The sequence below is a fragment of the Myotis davidii genome, unplaced genomic scaffold, assembly GCF_000327345.1.
Source record: "Myotis davidii unplaced genomic scaffold, ASM32734v1 scaffold134, whole genome shotgun sequence".
Classification (NCBI taxonomy): Eukaryota; Metazoa; Chordata; class Mammalia; order Chiroptera; family Vespertilionidae; genus Myotis; species Myotis davidii.
In genome coordinates, this window is record NW_006288853.1 from 1,653,430 (window position 1) to 1,670,530 (window position 17,101).

The window sequence follows — 17,101 nt, forward strand, 5'->3', positions numbered from 1 at the left end:
AGGGAAACTATACCAGATAGAAAGGGATCTACACAAAGAAAGGAAGTGCTGAAAAATGGATTTGGCACATGACTCAATTTATAGAATATACAGGAAAGGAGGAAAGCTCAGCTTTGGAAAGCTCAAGACTCACACTGTGGCCCTGGCCGGTGTCACTCAGTGGTTAGAGCGTCAGCCCATGGACACTGAAAGGTCAGGTTTGATTCCGGTCAAGGGCATGTACCTGGGTTGCGGGCACATCCCCAGTAGGAGATGTGCAGGAGGCAGCTGATCGATGTTTCTCTCTCATCGATGTTTCTAACTCTCTATCTCTCTCCCTTCCTCTCTGTAAAAAATCAATTAAAAAAAAAAATATTTTTTAAAAAAAATTGAATTGTTTAAAAAAAATACACATTAGTGAATATGCATATTACAAATAGCAATATTTAATTACCTGTAAGCCCACAATCCAGCGATGATAATCTCTACATGTTCATGAATGTGTGTATTTTATTTTATTTTATTAAAATATATATTTTATTGATTTTTTACAGAGGAAGGGAGAGAGATAGAGAGTTAGAAACATGGATGAGAGAGAAACATCGATCAGCTGCCTCCTGCACACTCCCCACTGAGGATTTGCCCGCAACCAAGGTACATGCCCTTGACCGGAATCAAACCCAGGACCCCTCAGTCTGCAGGCCGACGCTCTATCCACTGAGCCAAACCGGTTCGGCAGTATTGCATTTTTTTTAATTTCTAATTGAGAGGGAAAGACAGAGAGAAATATCAATGTGAGAGAAACACATCCATTGGTTGCCTCCTGCATGAGCCCTTGACCAGGGCCCGGGCTCGAGAGGAGCTTGCAACCAAGGTACGTGCCCTTGACTGGAATCAAGCCTGGGACCCTCAGTCAGCAGGCCAATGCTCTATCCATTGAGCCCAAACCAGTTAGGGCCTGTCACCATTTTGTGGCCTCTTTTACCCTTTACTACTACTCCTTCCTTCTCTCTGGTAACCACCATACTGTTACCTATGAGTTTCAGTTTTATGTAATACTTTTTCTTTTGAAAATACACATTAGTGCCGAAACTGGTTTGGCTCAGTGGATAGAATCGTTATTGACACAAATTTCCATAACCAGCACTTACCAATATATCCTAAAAGGCTCAAAGCTACTGACTTCCTATTTAATATCTGCCACATTATTATAGTAAATGGTTACAAGTATACCATAAAAAAATATAAAGTAATTTATGTAATTATCTACTGAACTTTGAATTTGTTTCAAATTTTTTGCCACAAAAATTACTCATGGAAATTGGAATGACCAAAACATTTGTATTATTTTTCTTAGAACTTAGAGATGAGATTACTGACTCAAAAGTTGTATCAAATACTTGATGAAGCAGAACATTAGGAATTTGCTTCACCCTACAAATGCTCTTTATTCTAAGACATAAAAATATGGTAGGCTTTTATCTGGCTCATACTCTAACATTGGGAATAACCAACGTAAAATTATACAGTATAAAAATATTAACTGAATAATCCAATTTCCTTGTCTGAATTCAGTGCCCAAGGAACACTGATGCTAGTGCAAATAATGGCCAAAACAGTAACTGCTGTTTTGAAAGTACCTTAATGGCATTCACTATAGAAAAACTTCATGAAAACTTACTGGTATTAATATATTGCCAGTTAAAATATTTTCATTCACAAATATGGACTCTAAAAACCTTGCCTCTAATACAAACTGCCAAATATCCTAAAGAAAAGGGCTGTCAGCCCGGCCTTGGCTCAAAGTTGAGCATGTACCTATAAACCAGGAGGTCACGATTCGATTCCCGGTAAGGGCACATGCCTGGGTTGCAGGCTCAGTCCCTGTGTGGGGCACACAGGAGACATCCGATCAGTGATTATCATCGTTGATGTTTCTCTCTCCCCCTCTCCCTTCCTCTCTAAACTCAATAAAAAGATGTTTTAAAGTATTGAGCCAACCTCAGGCCCTCATCATCAACAAACTTTTAAAGAGATATTCATCATCCTTGTATTAGGGAGGAATTTATTTTTACTTAATCCAATCTGATAACACAATCATAGGAATAGAGGAAGAATATTTCAGCAGATAAACTGATACAGTCTGGGAAAACACAGGGCTATTGATCCTTCCCTCCAGCCCTGATGAAAGTCTCATCACTGCAGAAGAGGACTAAAGTTGACAAAGGTAGAATGTGTTCTGACTCACAATTAGCCCTACCCATATCTTAGAGACTATGGGTCTCAGAAGCAGAAAAGGAAAACTAATAAAGCTGCCGCATAAAAATTCAAACATTAGCAAGGAAAAAACTACATATATCCTAAAGTAAAAAAAACAAATGGCAAAAAGTGGGGGGAAAAAGATGAATGCTGTGTATAGCAATTAATTTACAAAGGTCCCATAAGAAAAAGATAAGCAATCCAACCAAAATATGTACAAAGTATATAAACTACAATATAAATGGAACACAAACAGAAGTTCAATCCTACTCATGGTTAAAGAAGTATAAATCAGTATTTTCAGTTATCAAACTGGCAAAAATAAACATTCTCTCCTACTTCTTTCTGGAGGAAGGGTTTAACACTGAAGTGATGGGTAATTTGGCACTATCAAAAAATTTGAAAGCACATCCTTTTTGGCCCAGCAATCATCTCTATAAACTTAATTTTTAGATATACTCATTAATAAAGTATATCATGATATATCAACATATACATACAAAGATGTTCACAGAAATACTGGGTGGTGGTCATTTTTTAAATGTATTTTTACTTATTTCAGAGAGGAAGTGAGAGAGAGAAACATCAATGATGAGAGAGAATCATTGATCAGCTGCTTCCTACATGTTCCCCACAGGGGATCAAGCCTGCAACACAGGCTTGTGCCCTGACCAGGAACTGAACTGTGACCTCCTAGTTCATAGGTCAACGCTCAACCACTGAGCCATGCTGGCTGGGCAGGGTTATTTAAAAAATTAGAAACAGTTTTTTAAAAATTAGAAACAGTTTCAATGATAGCACACTCATGACCCTGGCCGGGTGGCTCAGTTGGTTAGAGCGTTGTCCCAATACACCAAGATTGTGGGTTGGATCCCCAGGCAGGGCACAAACAAGAATCAACCAATGAATGCATAAATAAGTGGAACAAATCAATATTTTTCTCACCCTAGCTGGGTTGGGTCAGTGGATAGAGCATAAGCCTGGGGACTGAAGGATCCCAGTTTAGATTCCTATCAAGGGCACATGCCTGGGCTGTGGGCTCGATACCTAGTAGGGGGCATGCTGGAGGAACCAATCAATGATTCTCTCTCATCGTTGATGTTTCTATCTCTCTCCCTCTTCCTCTCTAAAATCAATAAAATATATTTTTTTAAATCAATGTTTTTCTATCTCCCTTTTTCTCTCTAAGCCAATAAATATAAATAAAAATGATAGCACATTCATCCTAAGGCATATCTTTATGTACTGAGATGGAAAAACTTCTAACATGTATTAAGTAAAAAAAAAAAGCACAAACTTCAGAAAAAACATGCATATAGGTGAGTTACACAGGGATTAAGAATGCAGTTTCCAATGAAAAATTTTAGTAGTCAAAATAACCCTTGAAAATTCCTTAGTCAATAAATTTCAGTATAGACTGCTGAGTGTATCTGGCCTTGAGCAGTGATTTTCATGAAAACTGAAATTTGAGAAACCATGAATTAGACGGAAGGAAAAACCAAGTCTGAATTCAGCTCTCTGAACAGTCAAAAGACCATGCTTTCACTACAACTATAAAATTTCTCGTGTTGAATGATGGGTGAAAAGTAAGACAGAGTCCTTGTTTAACTATTCTAATCTGTTTTAATATTAAACCTTTATGATCTTGCTAAATGTAAACATTTTTTCTTGTGGGGATTCTAGCATTTAGAATAGTGCCTGGCACATAGCAGAAGGTCAACAAGTATTTATCAAATGAATGAATGGAAAAAAGGTAATGAGCACTTAGCACTGGGTCTGGCTCAAAGTGCTAAGTAAATGGATCTCAGAATCACAATGCAGTTCTTTGAATTTGTAGAAATAAACACTGTTAGAAAGCTAACGTTTCCTTTTGTGGTTTTAGTGAACTATTCTTTCCCCTGCCCTTGGAAACTTGTTTCAAGACTTCTTAATGGAATCCCATCTTTAGCAAAATGCAGACCACAGGAAACGAGGAGGAATACGTGAGACAGAACATTTCTCTTTCTTGTCTTTGTAGGAACCCAACATTTCATTGCAATAGAACCAACCACACTATTTGAAGCCAAGCCCCTACTCCAGGCGGGATAAAATACCCTTCACTTCCCACAATGTTGGCTCCTTCTCAAAACACTCTGCAAAAGCTATCTCCAGATATTTTTAAAACTTGGCTTCTGTTGTTCTGAGAAACATAACTCCTGAATACTCTGATTTAAAGAAATTAAACAAAAGTCTTAGCTTTCATCTCCTAGAAAATGTTCAGAGCCAAGATCTAATATGAAAACTTAATAAAATCTCTCTACCCTATACAGTAGGTCCTCGGGTTACATCAGAGGTCCATTCCTATGGCCCGATTTAACGCGATTTTCAACGTAAGTCAGAACCCACCTACATAAGCACCTACATCACTCACGTGGAGCACATAGACAGCAGTAATGAAGTGAAACAGTAAAAAAATTTAGAAGATAACAATTCCTGACCTTTACTATGGTAAACAAATGAAAAAAACATAAAGCACATATGTACATACGTTGAAATGACGGAACTTTTTTTTTTAATAAATAAATGGGAGATAGCAACGTACTGTAACCATGAAACGATGTACGTCGAGGCCAACATAACCCAAGGACTGTCTGTAATCTTATTTGTTAATCTTCAGTTTTTGTTTGGTTTTGTTTTTAATAGTTCTTACCTTTCTTTTCTATATTTAAACTTTTCTGCCTATTTGGTTTGGCACACTTAATAAAAATCAATGACTACTTAGTTGAAGGAAAAAAGAGAAATTACTCGCTAAGCTTGTTGCCAAGTTCTTGAAGAGCTTGCTCCTTTTCATGATATATTTTTTTCAGCTGCTGATTTTCATCCTGGAGGTTAAGGAACTCCTTCAAAACAGTAAAAAAACAGAAAACACAATTTAAAAGAAAGAAACAAGAAAACTCCACATTATATACATACCATTAATTAGGAACACAAATCCTTTAGCTTTTTATAAAAAACAGAATTGACTGACAGATCTCAGAGGGAGGGGGGACAGGAAAAGATTAACCAAAGAACTTATATGTATACTAGAGGCCTGGTGCACGAATCTCGGGGGATGTCTGCCTGCCGACTTAGGCCCAATCCCCAGCTGGCAGTCAGACATCCCTCTCACAGTTCGGGGCTCTTGCAGTCTGGGACCCCGTGCTCCTTACTGCCTGCCTTCAGTGGAGGCAAGAGAGGCTCCCGCCACCACTGCTGCACTTGCCACCCATGAGCCAGGGTTTCTGTGGGAATGCAATGACCACCACGGGGCAGCTCCTGCGTTGAGCATCTGCTCCCTGGTGGTCAGTGCATGTCATAGTGACCAGTTGTTTCACCGTTCAGTTGATTTGCATATTATGCTTTTATTATATAGGATATACCTAGCCCATGGACACAGACAGTAGTGCAGTGAAGGTGTGGGGTGAGGTGGGGTGGGGCAGGTGGAGGAGGGCAAAAGGGAGAAGTGGGAGGCATCTGTTATACTGTCAAAATAAATTTAAAAATAAAAAATAAAATTATATGTTCAAAGCTATTTCATAGTTGCTCTATCAACTATTTTCTATTTAATCTATTTTTTAAAATATAATTTTATTGATTTCAGAGAGGAAGGGAGAGGGATAGAAGTATCAATGATGAGAAAGAATCATCAATCGGTTGCCTCCTGCATGCCCCCTACTGGGGATTGAGCCCACAACCGATGCTCTATCCACGGAGCCAAACAAGCTAGGGCTCCTTACCAATATTTTTTAAGATGACTATCATATTGTTTCCTTGGTATAAATGTAAATTATGATTTGATTCTGTTTATAAATAACTTTCATCAAAATGTAATTTTTAAAAGTTTTACCACCATTTACTTTTTTAAGACTAATGATTTGTTGGGTCTCATTTCTAAGATGAGATAAAGCATCTTTTTCCTTTTGAAGATCTTCCTGCAAAGTCTGCCTCCATTCCTTCTCAATCTTCAAATCAGTTTCCAGTTGCGCCCTGGAATGACAAACAAACAGAAGCTCAGTACTGCTGCTCACATGACCGTTGTATGTATTCTTTAACAAGAGCATCTTTTGGGTTATTTTTGCTTTTATAGTTCATTTCTTCATATTTCATAAATATTTTTTGATAAACAAATTAAGCAGCATGGCATTTTCTGATCCCAAAGCACCAGTTTAATTGCCAACCACAAAAACTCCTTGCTAGACAATAATTTGCATAGAAAATGCCTGAAAGGCCACACTATACTGTTACAACTGGTTACAGTAACAGTGTAGTGTGTGAGAAATATGGGGTTTATTTACATTTCTGTGCCATGTGAAAAATTTTACAACTAATGAAAAGTACTCTTCTGATATAAAAATTATAGCAACTACTAAATCAGTTTAACATCAGTAATAGAAAAACCAGCTCTGGTGCAAAGAGCTACTTAGATTACTGTTAGAAGCTGACCAATTACAAGACGGTAAGACCAAGGAGACACGGGAAAATCCACACTGCCTGGAAATGCCAGTCCACATTTGAAAGCCTACTTCAACATTCTAACAACAGGTATAAGCTGACAAAACAGAAGTTGTGAAATTCCTTCATTTCGATAATTATTGCTCACAAGTAGGTATAACAGGGGAGTATATACTAATAATGCTACAGTTTCTAATACTTTACATTTTAATTACAATATATCATAATACTGAGAATATTACATCATTTCAATATCTTGTGTTCATATTTTTATTACATCTGTTTCCTCATTAAAGTTAGCATTTCCATTTACAGCCAGGTTCTTTTTCAATGAAGTAAACTTCAGAATTTATAATTCGAGTTGATGAGAATACCTCAAAATAGAATTTACAAATTGTTGATAAATACTATTTTACTACAAATTTCAAAGGAATACATAGGGGCAAATATAATATTACTACCACTAAAGTACCCCAAGTACAGAGTGCCTTACTGAGTGAGTGGCCTTATCATCATCCACAATCAGAAAAAACTAAGTGAAGCGAGCTCCCCTCCCTGCCGCAGACTTCCTTCCCTCCCCACAGCCAGCATCTCCTAAACTCTAAGGGTCCCCATGAGACTTGCATCCAGTGGAGCAATGGGCAGCAGCAGCTCATCTGGGGCTAAGCTTCTTGGGCCTGTCTCCAAGGCCCCCTTCTCACTTCTCAGTGAGCTTAAAGCAGCCCTGCCTGGGTCACTTGTCACTTGACTTGTACTTCTCAGTGAGTCCACAGCCCTGTGGGACTCACTTTCCTATAACTTTCTGGAAGGCCAACGCAGCACCGCCTAGGATCTCTCATGTTGCTGCTTCTATCCTAAGCCCTTCCTTGTTTCACTGTCCCCAACTGTAATAAATGTACTCTCAAAATAAAAAATAATGAGTGAAAAAACAAATTTAAAATTTTTTTAATTACTATAAATATATTGTCAAAACATGCTGACCACCAAAAGCAGAAAATCAGAAAAAAAGGGAAAATGTAACTATAAAAATTTTAATTTTGTAAATAAAAAGCAGTAGACTGTGAACAATGTTAAAAAATTAATGATAAACTTTAGAAAACTTGCACTAGAGGTGAAAAACCTAGAGTAAATAGATAAAGAACTCTTACCAAAAAAAAGCTGTACACGAAGGGAAAAAAATAATTATAAACTGACAATTCACAAAATAAAGAAATGCAAGATATCACTTGTAGTCAAAGATATGCAAACTCAATAAAGCATAATTTTTCAGATTAAAGGATTTGTTTAGGTTAACTGTGATATGATGGTGTAGACCTATATTAAGTGATATATAGTAATACAATAAACAAGATACTAAAAGCATGTAGCATGATCCCTTCCTAAAAACCAAAACTACATAATATAAAATATAACATAATACCAAAAATAAATAAGGATAGTCATCAAAATGTTTTTGTTTTGTTATTTAAATATATTTTATTGATTTTTTACAGAGAGGAAGGGAGAGGGATAGAGTTAGAAACATCGATGAGAGAGAAACATTGATCAGCTGCCTCCTGCACACCTCCTACTGGGGATGTGCCCGCAACCAAGGTACATGCCCTTGACCAGAATCGAACCTGGGACCTCTTGGTCCGCAGGTCGACGCTCTATCCACTGAGCCAAACTGGTTAAGGCCTTATGTAATACTTTAACAATAAAGAATTAAAAAAAAAAAAGAACATGCTTGAAACAAATGAAAAAAAATAGGAAGTTCCAGCAAAAATATAAAGGGAAGAGGGAAAGAAGGGAAGGAAGGAGATATAGAGCCAAATGGAAATCTTAGAACTGAAATATACAATAATCTCATTGGATAGACTCACTGAGGGAAGGAAGATGAGGAGGAAAGAATGAACTTCAATACAGAAATTACCCAATATGAACAACAGAGAATATAGACTAAAAAATAAAAGTAGGAGTGTCAGGGACCTGTGGGACTATTTTAAAAAAAGATCTGTCTGGCTGGGACGGCTCAGTGGTTGAGCATTGACCTATGAACCAGAAGGTCACGGATCGATTCCCATTCAGTGCACATGCCCAGGTTGTGGGCTTGATCCCCAGTGTGGAGCATGCAGGAGGCAGCTGATCGATAATTCTTTCTCATCACTGATGTTTCTCTTCCTCTCCCTACCTCTCTGATATCAATAAAAATATAGGAAAAACAATAAATACATAAGATCTAACATTTATGTTTCAGAGTCCAGAGGAGAGGAGAAAGCATGTGATACTGAACAAATATCTGAATAATGGCCAAAATTTTTCCAATTTTGGTAAAGATAAACCTAAAGATTCAAGAAGCTGACCAAAGCCCAAATAGGATAAATCTAATAAAAGAATCTTGAGAGTAATTAGAAGAACAATTAAAGTGACAGTTTATTTTTCAGCAGAAACGATGAAGACCAAAAGAAAGTAGCACAACACTTTTCAAGTGCTGAACAAAAAGATCAATTTAGAATTCTAAGGATACCCTGAAAATATTCTTCAGAAATGAAGGTGAAATCAATCAAGATGTTTTCCAATGGAAAAAAAAAAAAAAACACATAAGAAAATTTGTTGTCAACACACCTACCCTCAAAGAATGGCTAAAGGAAGTTTTTCAGACACAAATAAGAAACTTGGGACATCAGGAATGAAGAAAGAATAAAAGAAAATTTTCTAAATTATGCTTACAGGTTGAAGCACAAATTATAACACTGTCTGAGGTGCTTCTCAATATTATGTAGAGAAAATACTTAAGTCGTATTATAAAGGAGAGAGGGTATAAAGTGGAGGTAAGGCTTCCGGACTTAAAGTAATAAAATGTTACCGGTAGACTGTGAAAAGCTGCAATACGTAATGTGTAGAGCAACCACTAAAAAAAACCTATACAAAGAAATACACTAAAAAACACCACAAATCTGGAGGAAGTAAACTCCACTGGGGCATGGATTTTCGCGATCCTTGCATCTCAGCGTCTTGCCCCTCAGACCCACGGAACGACCTAGCCCTAGCGCAACTATGAACTTGGAGCAGGTGTCCAACGAAGAGAAGTTGAACCTGTGCCGCAAGTACTACCTGGGTGGGTTTGCTTTCCTGCCTTTTCTCTGGTTGGTCAACATCTGGTTCTTCCGAGAGGCCTTCCTTGTCCCTGCATACACAGAGCAGAGCCAAATCAAAGGCTATGCCTGGCGCTCTGCTGTGGGCTTCCTTTTTTGGGTGATTATACTCATCCCCTGGATCACCATCTTCCAGATCTAAGGGCCCCGTTGGGGCGCCCTGGGGACTATCTCTCCTTCACCATACCTCTGGGTACCCACTGACAAATTCTTCGGCACAGCCTGGGACCTGATCATTCTCCCAGGATGGGCTCCTGTACTCCAAGCCCACTTTCAAGGCCCTAATACTTATTCCCATCTCCTGTGTTCTCTGTTGACATACTCCAATAAATGACCCTAATTCTAAAAACAAAACAAAACACTACAGATAAATCAAAAAGGAATCCTAAATAATGTTCAAGTAACACATGGGAAGGCAGGAAAAATGAAACAGAAATAAAAACCAGAAAAACAATAAAATAACAGACTTAAGCTCTAATATATCAACAATACACTAAATATAAATGGGCTAACTACATCATTAAAAGAGAGGCTGGCCCAGCTGGTGTGGCTCAGTGCCTGAGCACTGACCTATGAACCAGGAGGTCACAGTTTGATTCCCAGTCAAGGCACATGGGGTTGTGACTGGATCCCCATTGGGGAGCATGCAGGAGGCAGCCAATCAATGATTCTCTCTCATCATTGATGTTTCTATTCCTCTCTCCTTCTCCCTTCCTCTCCTTGAAATCAATAAAAATATATTGTCTCTCACTCCCTCTCCCTTCTACTCTGATACCAATTTTAAGAAATTATATATATAAAGAGAGGCTGGCAGAATAGACAAAAACCAAACTATAGCCGGAACCGGTTTGGCTCAGTGGATGGTACGTTGGCCTGCGGACTGCAGGGTCCCGGGTTCGGTTCCGGTCGGGGGCATGTGCCTGGGTTGCGGGCACATCCCCAGTGGGAGATGTGCAGGAAGCAGCTGACTAGTGTTTCTCTCTCATCGATGTTTCTAACTCTCCCTTCCTCTCTGTAAAAAATCAATAAAATATATTTGAAGAAAAAAATGAAATAAACAATGAAGCTTAAAAAAACACACACACAAAAAACAACAACAAACTATAAAAAACTTACTTCAAATAAAATGATAAAGATAGGGCTGAAAGTAAAATGGCAGAAAAATCTTTTGTTTAATAAAAACACTCATCAAAAAAAGCGGAAGTGGGTAAATTCAGATAAAGTAGACTTCAAAGCAAATAAAATTACCAGAGACAAAGACGCACATTATATAATGATAAAAAGATCAATTCACTAAGAAGACATAGCAATCATAAATGTGTAGACATTAAACAACAAAACTTTGGAATACAACAAACAAAAACTGATAAACCTGAAAGTAGAAATATTTAAGTCTAAGTTACTTGAAATTATAGAAGATTTAACCAATTCTCTTTCAATAATTGATCTGCTAGAGCAGTGGTTCTCAACCTTCTTGCCCTTTAAATATAGTTCCTCACGTTGTGACCCAACCATAAACTTATTTTCGTTGCTACTTCATAACTGTAATGTTTCTACTGTTAGGAATCGTAAATATCTGATATGCAGGATGGTCTTAGGCGACCCCTATGAAAGGGTCGTTTGATCGCCAAAGGGGTCACGACCCACAGGTTGAGAACCGCTGTGCTAGAGAGAAAAATCAGTAAAAACAGAGAAGAACTTAACATTTCAACCAATAGACTGTAAGATAGCTTAGCAGTTATGTATCAAACGTGCTATGTGGTCTTGTTTAATGGTATGTTATACATAATACATAACTCTACTTTCTACTGTAGTTTTTTTAAAATGTATTTTATTGATTTTTTACAGAGAGAAAGGGAAAGGAAAAGAGAGTTAGAAACATTGATGAGACAGAAACATCGATTAGCTGCCTCTTGCACACCCCCTACAGGCAATGTGCCCGCAACCAAGGCACATGCCCTTGACTGGAATCGAACATGGGACCCTTCAGTCTGCAGGCGCTCTATCCACTGAGCCAAATCGGTTAGGGCTGTTGTTGTTTTTTTAATAACAAAAGTAATATATATTTTCTGGGGAGAAATACTAATGTTTATAAAGTAAAATTAAAATACCCCGTCAATCCCAGAATCTGTATTCTTTATAAACTCTTTTCTTTGTATATGTAAGTATACACATATGCAGTTTTAATTTTATAAAAAATAGGATAATACTTAGCATAGCATACTGTCTGCAACTTTTTTTTTCAACTCAATGACATATACTGACATCCTTCTTACTTAGCTATATGCAGACCTGTCATATGAAGTACTCATAAAAATGTTCTCAGAAAACATCATGTTCTTTGATAATAGATGTTCCTTGGAGTTATAAAGGCCTATTATACTTAGACTCTAGAAACACAATGGCCATCAGATTAATATTAAACAACAACAGAAAGAATAAAACTCCTTGAGCAAAAAGACAGCAATACAGTTGAAAGCGCTCGATAAGCTATAAAGGTAGTAAAAACCAAGTTTTAATCATAAGTATGTTATCTAATTTTTTTAAGAACTCTACAATCCAGCTGGCATCATTAAATAAATGAAAATATATTTTACCACAGGTGCAAAAGAAAGAGGGGTGCGTGGAAATTACATTAATACAAATATTTTTTCCAAGAGCGAAATACTCACAGCTGTTTCTCCTTTTGAGAGATTTGTTTCTGCAGACTGTCGGATTTACTCTGACATTCTTGTAGATATTTCTTATCTTCATCTTCAGCTTCCAGTTGCGCCTTCTCTGCTTGCTGCAATCTGGTGTAATTCAAATCAACTTTGGGTAAAACTGAGGCTAGAACTAGGGTGTAAAAGGGTGAAGAAGACAAATAAAAGAAAAATGGGGAAATAGAAACATTTCTAAATGAAAACAAAGTTTGGGGGGAAACTCACAAACTCAAACGTGAAAGAGCCACACAATGTCTAAAAATTGTTTTGTGATTTTTTCAATATAACATATAATATGCCCAGAATACTATCTTCAAATTTGTTTTATTTCTTGTTTATAATTAACAATGCAAAGCAATACAGCCTTTACCACTTCTGTAGAGCATAATGAATCAACTGTCCGAGTATAATAGGTGTGTTACTGTCTTTTTACAAAACCATGAAAAGCATAGTACTTATGTCTATACTAGGTGAAGAAGCCACATTGTTATATATGATGTTAGATGTGGATACCAGGAATCAAGTGTGCTAACAAGGCCAAGAGCAAAGACCTGCAATTACTTCAAATAATAGTTTAGTCCGCCCCATAGGATCATTACGTATTTACTAAATTATACCAAAGCTGTATGTATATGTGTGTTTGTGTTTTAAGATTTAAAAGAATTTAGTACTAGTTGGCAACATTCTCTAGAGATTATTTTTGATCCTCATCATTGCATTTTAAAAATTGGCTAAAAATGAGATTTCCATTTTTTCTGTTTTTATTTGTAAGGCATTGCTTCTCCCTGTGCTTAGCTCCACTCCCTGACTACAGCCATCTAGGATTTCTTATATGTAACTTCAATATATTTATAAGAGAACACCTACCAAATATTCAAGAGACATTAATTCCTTTTAGAGAATCCTAAGAGAAATTTCTATTCAACTAACCAAAAATATCGCCTCTTCTTTTCTTCCTTAAAACCATACCAATGGGGAAACCTCATATATTTCAGAAGTATGAATGCTACTTCTAAGGAAAAGAGAGTAACATTCCAGTTATCTCTAAATTTAAAATATTAAGGTGGGGGGTAGGGGACACAAGTGTTTTCATAATGCTATAGAAACTAAAAGAAAAGTCAGCGTGAGGTAGGCCATGGATCTGTGCTATCACAGAAGAGTGCTCAGGGGAACTAAAAACTTGAGGAGCTGCCCTGACCGGTTTGGCTCAGTGGATAGAGCGTCGGCCTGCAGACTGAAGGGTTCCGGGTTCAATTCCAGTCAAGGGCATGTACCTTGGTTGCAGGCACATCCCGGTGGGGAGTGTGCAGGAGGCGGCTGATCGATGTTTCTCTCTCATCGATGTTTCTGACTCTCTATCTCTCTCCCTTCCCCTCTGTAGAAAATCAATAAAATATATTTTTAAAAAAACAAAAAAAACTTGAGGAGCTAAAGCACAAGATGGTGGCCAATCTGGGTTATAAACTATTTTAAACATACTTTAAAATTAGTAAAAGAGCCATCAAGCAAGGAAGGGACCAATAGTGGGGGTAGAAGGGTGTGAATCTGTGCCAACACATTGTGAAACTAAAGATTAACTTATTTTTAAACTAAATTTTTATATTTTTTCCACCAAAAAGTAGCAAAAAAGATAAAACTGCATTTGAAAATCCTGACCTCCAAAGGTCAATACTCAAAATCAGACCTTGTGCATAGGGTCTAAGGATGTGTTTTGGAAATCCAAGTGCAGCCACTCTGCTTTATGGCAGTGTATAAACACAGCAGCTGATCAAGAAGTGTACAGGGTCCCTAACACCCTTTTAGAAGACTTAATAGCATAAATTCTTTTCTATTTAATATATTGTAAAATTGTTGATTCTCTTTTAGTCTATTTAAATGCAGTGGTTTTTAGAAAGATATATCTTTGACCAGCTTGTACTGGTCCTGAGTGTCACTGCTGGCACATTTCACCAATGACATTGCAATTGTCCTAGTTTGAGTTAACAAATCATTGTCACTTCATAATGGAATGGACAGAAATCAAAGACAGAAAAAGGTAATAAAGATGTCCAAAATGTAAAAATGGGGATAAAGAAAACAAAAAAAGAAAAAAGAAGAAAGAGGATGTCAATAAAAGAATATTCATGTCAATAAAGCATTAATAGTTATGTTTTTCATAAGTAGATTCAAAGAAAGCAATGATAAGACATATGTTGACACCAACATGACAGGTCAATGGAAATACATTACATTTTCCAACAATAAAAGTGAAAAATGCCAATATAAAACAATTAAGTTTAAACAAAATTATCTCTTGGGTTGAGTTAAGGAGCCTACCTCAAAGAAAACAACTAAACTGTCAACTCAGAAAGCCTGATTTCAGATAGAGAGATGGTGAATGACAAAGGATATGACAACCAATATGCATGGAAACCAATCAGGAACAATTTCACCATGAATTTTGTTCACTTTACATTTTTTCGAGGTTTCTGTTTGTGTATTTGTTTTATGTAATGTAATAGATTGAACCACATGAAATCGCTGATATTAGGCCTTTAAAATATATACATATAAAATGGCAAGTTCCAAAGAATCAGCTTCATATACAACAACTTGATTCCATGCAACAACCAAAACAAAAAAGGGAAAATTCTGCTGGGCTAAAAGAAAAACATGTCCTAATCTAAATTTTCCTTTTTTTTTTTTTTTTGTGGCAGATGTCAGAGTTGAATAAAGAATAGGGGGAGAAAGAAAGGAAAAAAGAAACTAAGACTGGAAATGCTGTACCTTTGTTCCAGCTGCCTCATGGCTACAGTAATTTTATTGGTTTTTTCTTCTAGTCGGGCAATTATTTCATTTTTTTCTTGCAAACTATCTTCTGAACCCTATTTAGAAAAACATAAAAGCTATAGTGGTTTTGATTTTTAACCCTGAATATTTGTAAGTTTTGTACACCATTCTGCTATGGGACTCTTACTTTGAAATGAGCAGAGTTAATTTATAGATTAAAATACTCCTATGATATTAAGCAGTAGTACTACCAGTCTTCATTTAAAATATAGTAAAGGAAAAGGAAACAGCCTTCAATGTTTTTGGAAGACAACAGGATGAGCCCTCGTAACATACACTGTTTTTCAAATTAAATTGTAAAGGGATTTTGGCAACTAGTCTACTTAACAAAAATGTCACTTTATTAGAGAATTCACAATCATAGTAAAGCATTTCAATCAAATCTTTCTCAGGACTCTACTGTATAAAGAAGTTCACAAAGCTCAGCCTGTATGGCTCAGTGGTTGAACGTTGACCTATGAACCAGGAGGTCACAGGTTTGATTCCCAGTCCAGGCACGTGACAGGGTTATGGGCTCAATCTCCAGTGTGATTCTCTGTCATCACTGATGCTCCTATCTCTCTCCCTCCCTCTCCCTTCCTCTCTGAAATCAATAAAAATATATTAAAAAAAAAAAGTTCACAAAAATGTCTTGCATATTTAGATTGAGTTTTCCCAAAAGATTTAACCTTCATGCTGTTAACCTTTCAGCATTAAAAAACAAATTCAGATAGGTGATTTTGTTTTTTAGTTCTTTGATACTTTCTTCATTGCTACATTTCTTAAGCTTCCATTTAGAAATAAAATAAACCTCACTGCTTTAAATCAAACCTTGTATACAAATACTCATTTTCAATTTATATAACAAGAAATTCCAAGAATTTAAGAACATTCCTTACCTGCAACTTTTGGTACATCTCTATGTTAATTGCTTTAACTTCCTCTAGTTGTTGTCTAAGGCCTATCAAAGTATCTTGTTTCTCGTGGATATCTTTCTCCAACAATTTCATGGCAAGTTCAATCTCATGCTTCATACTAACTTGTACAGCTAACTCATTCTCCACATCCTGTAATTGCAATATAGCCTCAATTCAGATGCCACTTCAAGATGTCAAAAGTCAGATACACAACAGTTAATGAGACCAAGACAGAGCTACTATTCAGCCCTGGCCAGGGGATCAACTGGTTGGAGTGTCCTCCTGGCACCAAAAAGGTTTAGGGTTCAATCCTCAGTCGGGGTGCATATGGGAGGCAACCAATCCAACCTTCTCTTCCACATCGATGTTTCTCTCTCTGTGTCTGTCCTTTCCTCTCTCTAAAATCAATAAAAAAACATATCCTTGGGTGAGGATTAAAAAATACAAGTTCTAGCCCTAGCCAGTTCAGTGAACAGACCAGGGGACTGAAGGGTCTTGGTTCGATTCTGGTCAAGGGCACGTTCCTTGGTTGCAGGCTTGATCCCTGGCCCCGGTTGGAGCACATGCGGGAGGCAAGCAGTCAACGTGTCTCTCTCATATTGATGTTTCTCTCTGTCTCTCCCCCTCCATTCCACTCTCTCTAAAGAATCAATTAAAAAAATATCCTCTAGACAAAACTTAGAACACAGAACTTAGAAGACAGAACCTACACAGAACCTACAGACAGAAGAACTTCGCTGGAGAGAACATGGCAAAAGATTCTGGACAGAACCTGGCTACAGAACTTGGTTGGAGAACCTAGACCGCACCTGGCTGGAGAACCTAGCAAACG

General features: G+C 37.1%; 1 protein-coding gene and 1 pseudogene across 1 annotated transcript in view; one reads left to right on the forward strand and one right to left on the reverse strand.

The window, feature by feature from the left end:
* The window catches only part of RUFY2 (RUN and FYVE domain containing 2), a 43,702-nt gene that overhangs the window by 7,324 nt on the left and 19,277 nt on the right, over nt 1–17,101 (reverse strand). The window contains 5 exon segments of the mRNA XM_006760908.2: nt 5,023–5,117; nt 6,114–6,243; nt 12,515–12,634; nt 15,311–15,408; nt 16,252–16,419. Coding sequence (XP_006760971.2) covers nt 5,023–5,117; nt 6,114–6,243; nt 12,515–12,634; nt 15,311–15,408; nt 16,252–16,419 — 611 coding nt within the window.
* Nucleotides 9,650–10,439, forward strand: LOC102761303 (annotated as a pseudogene).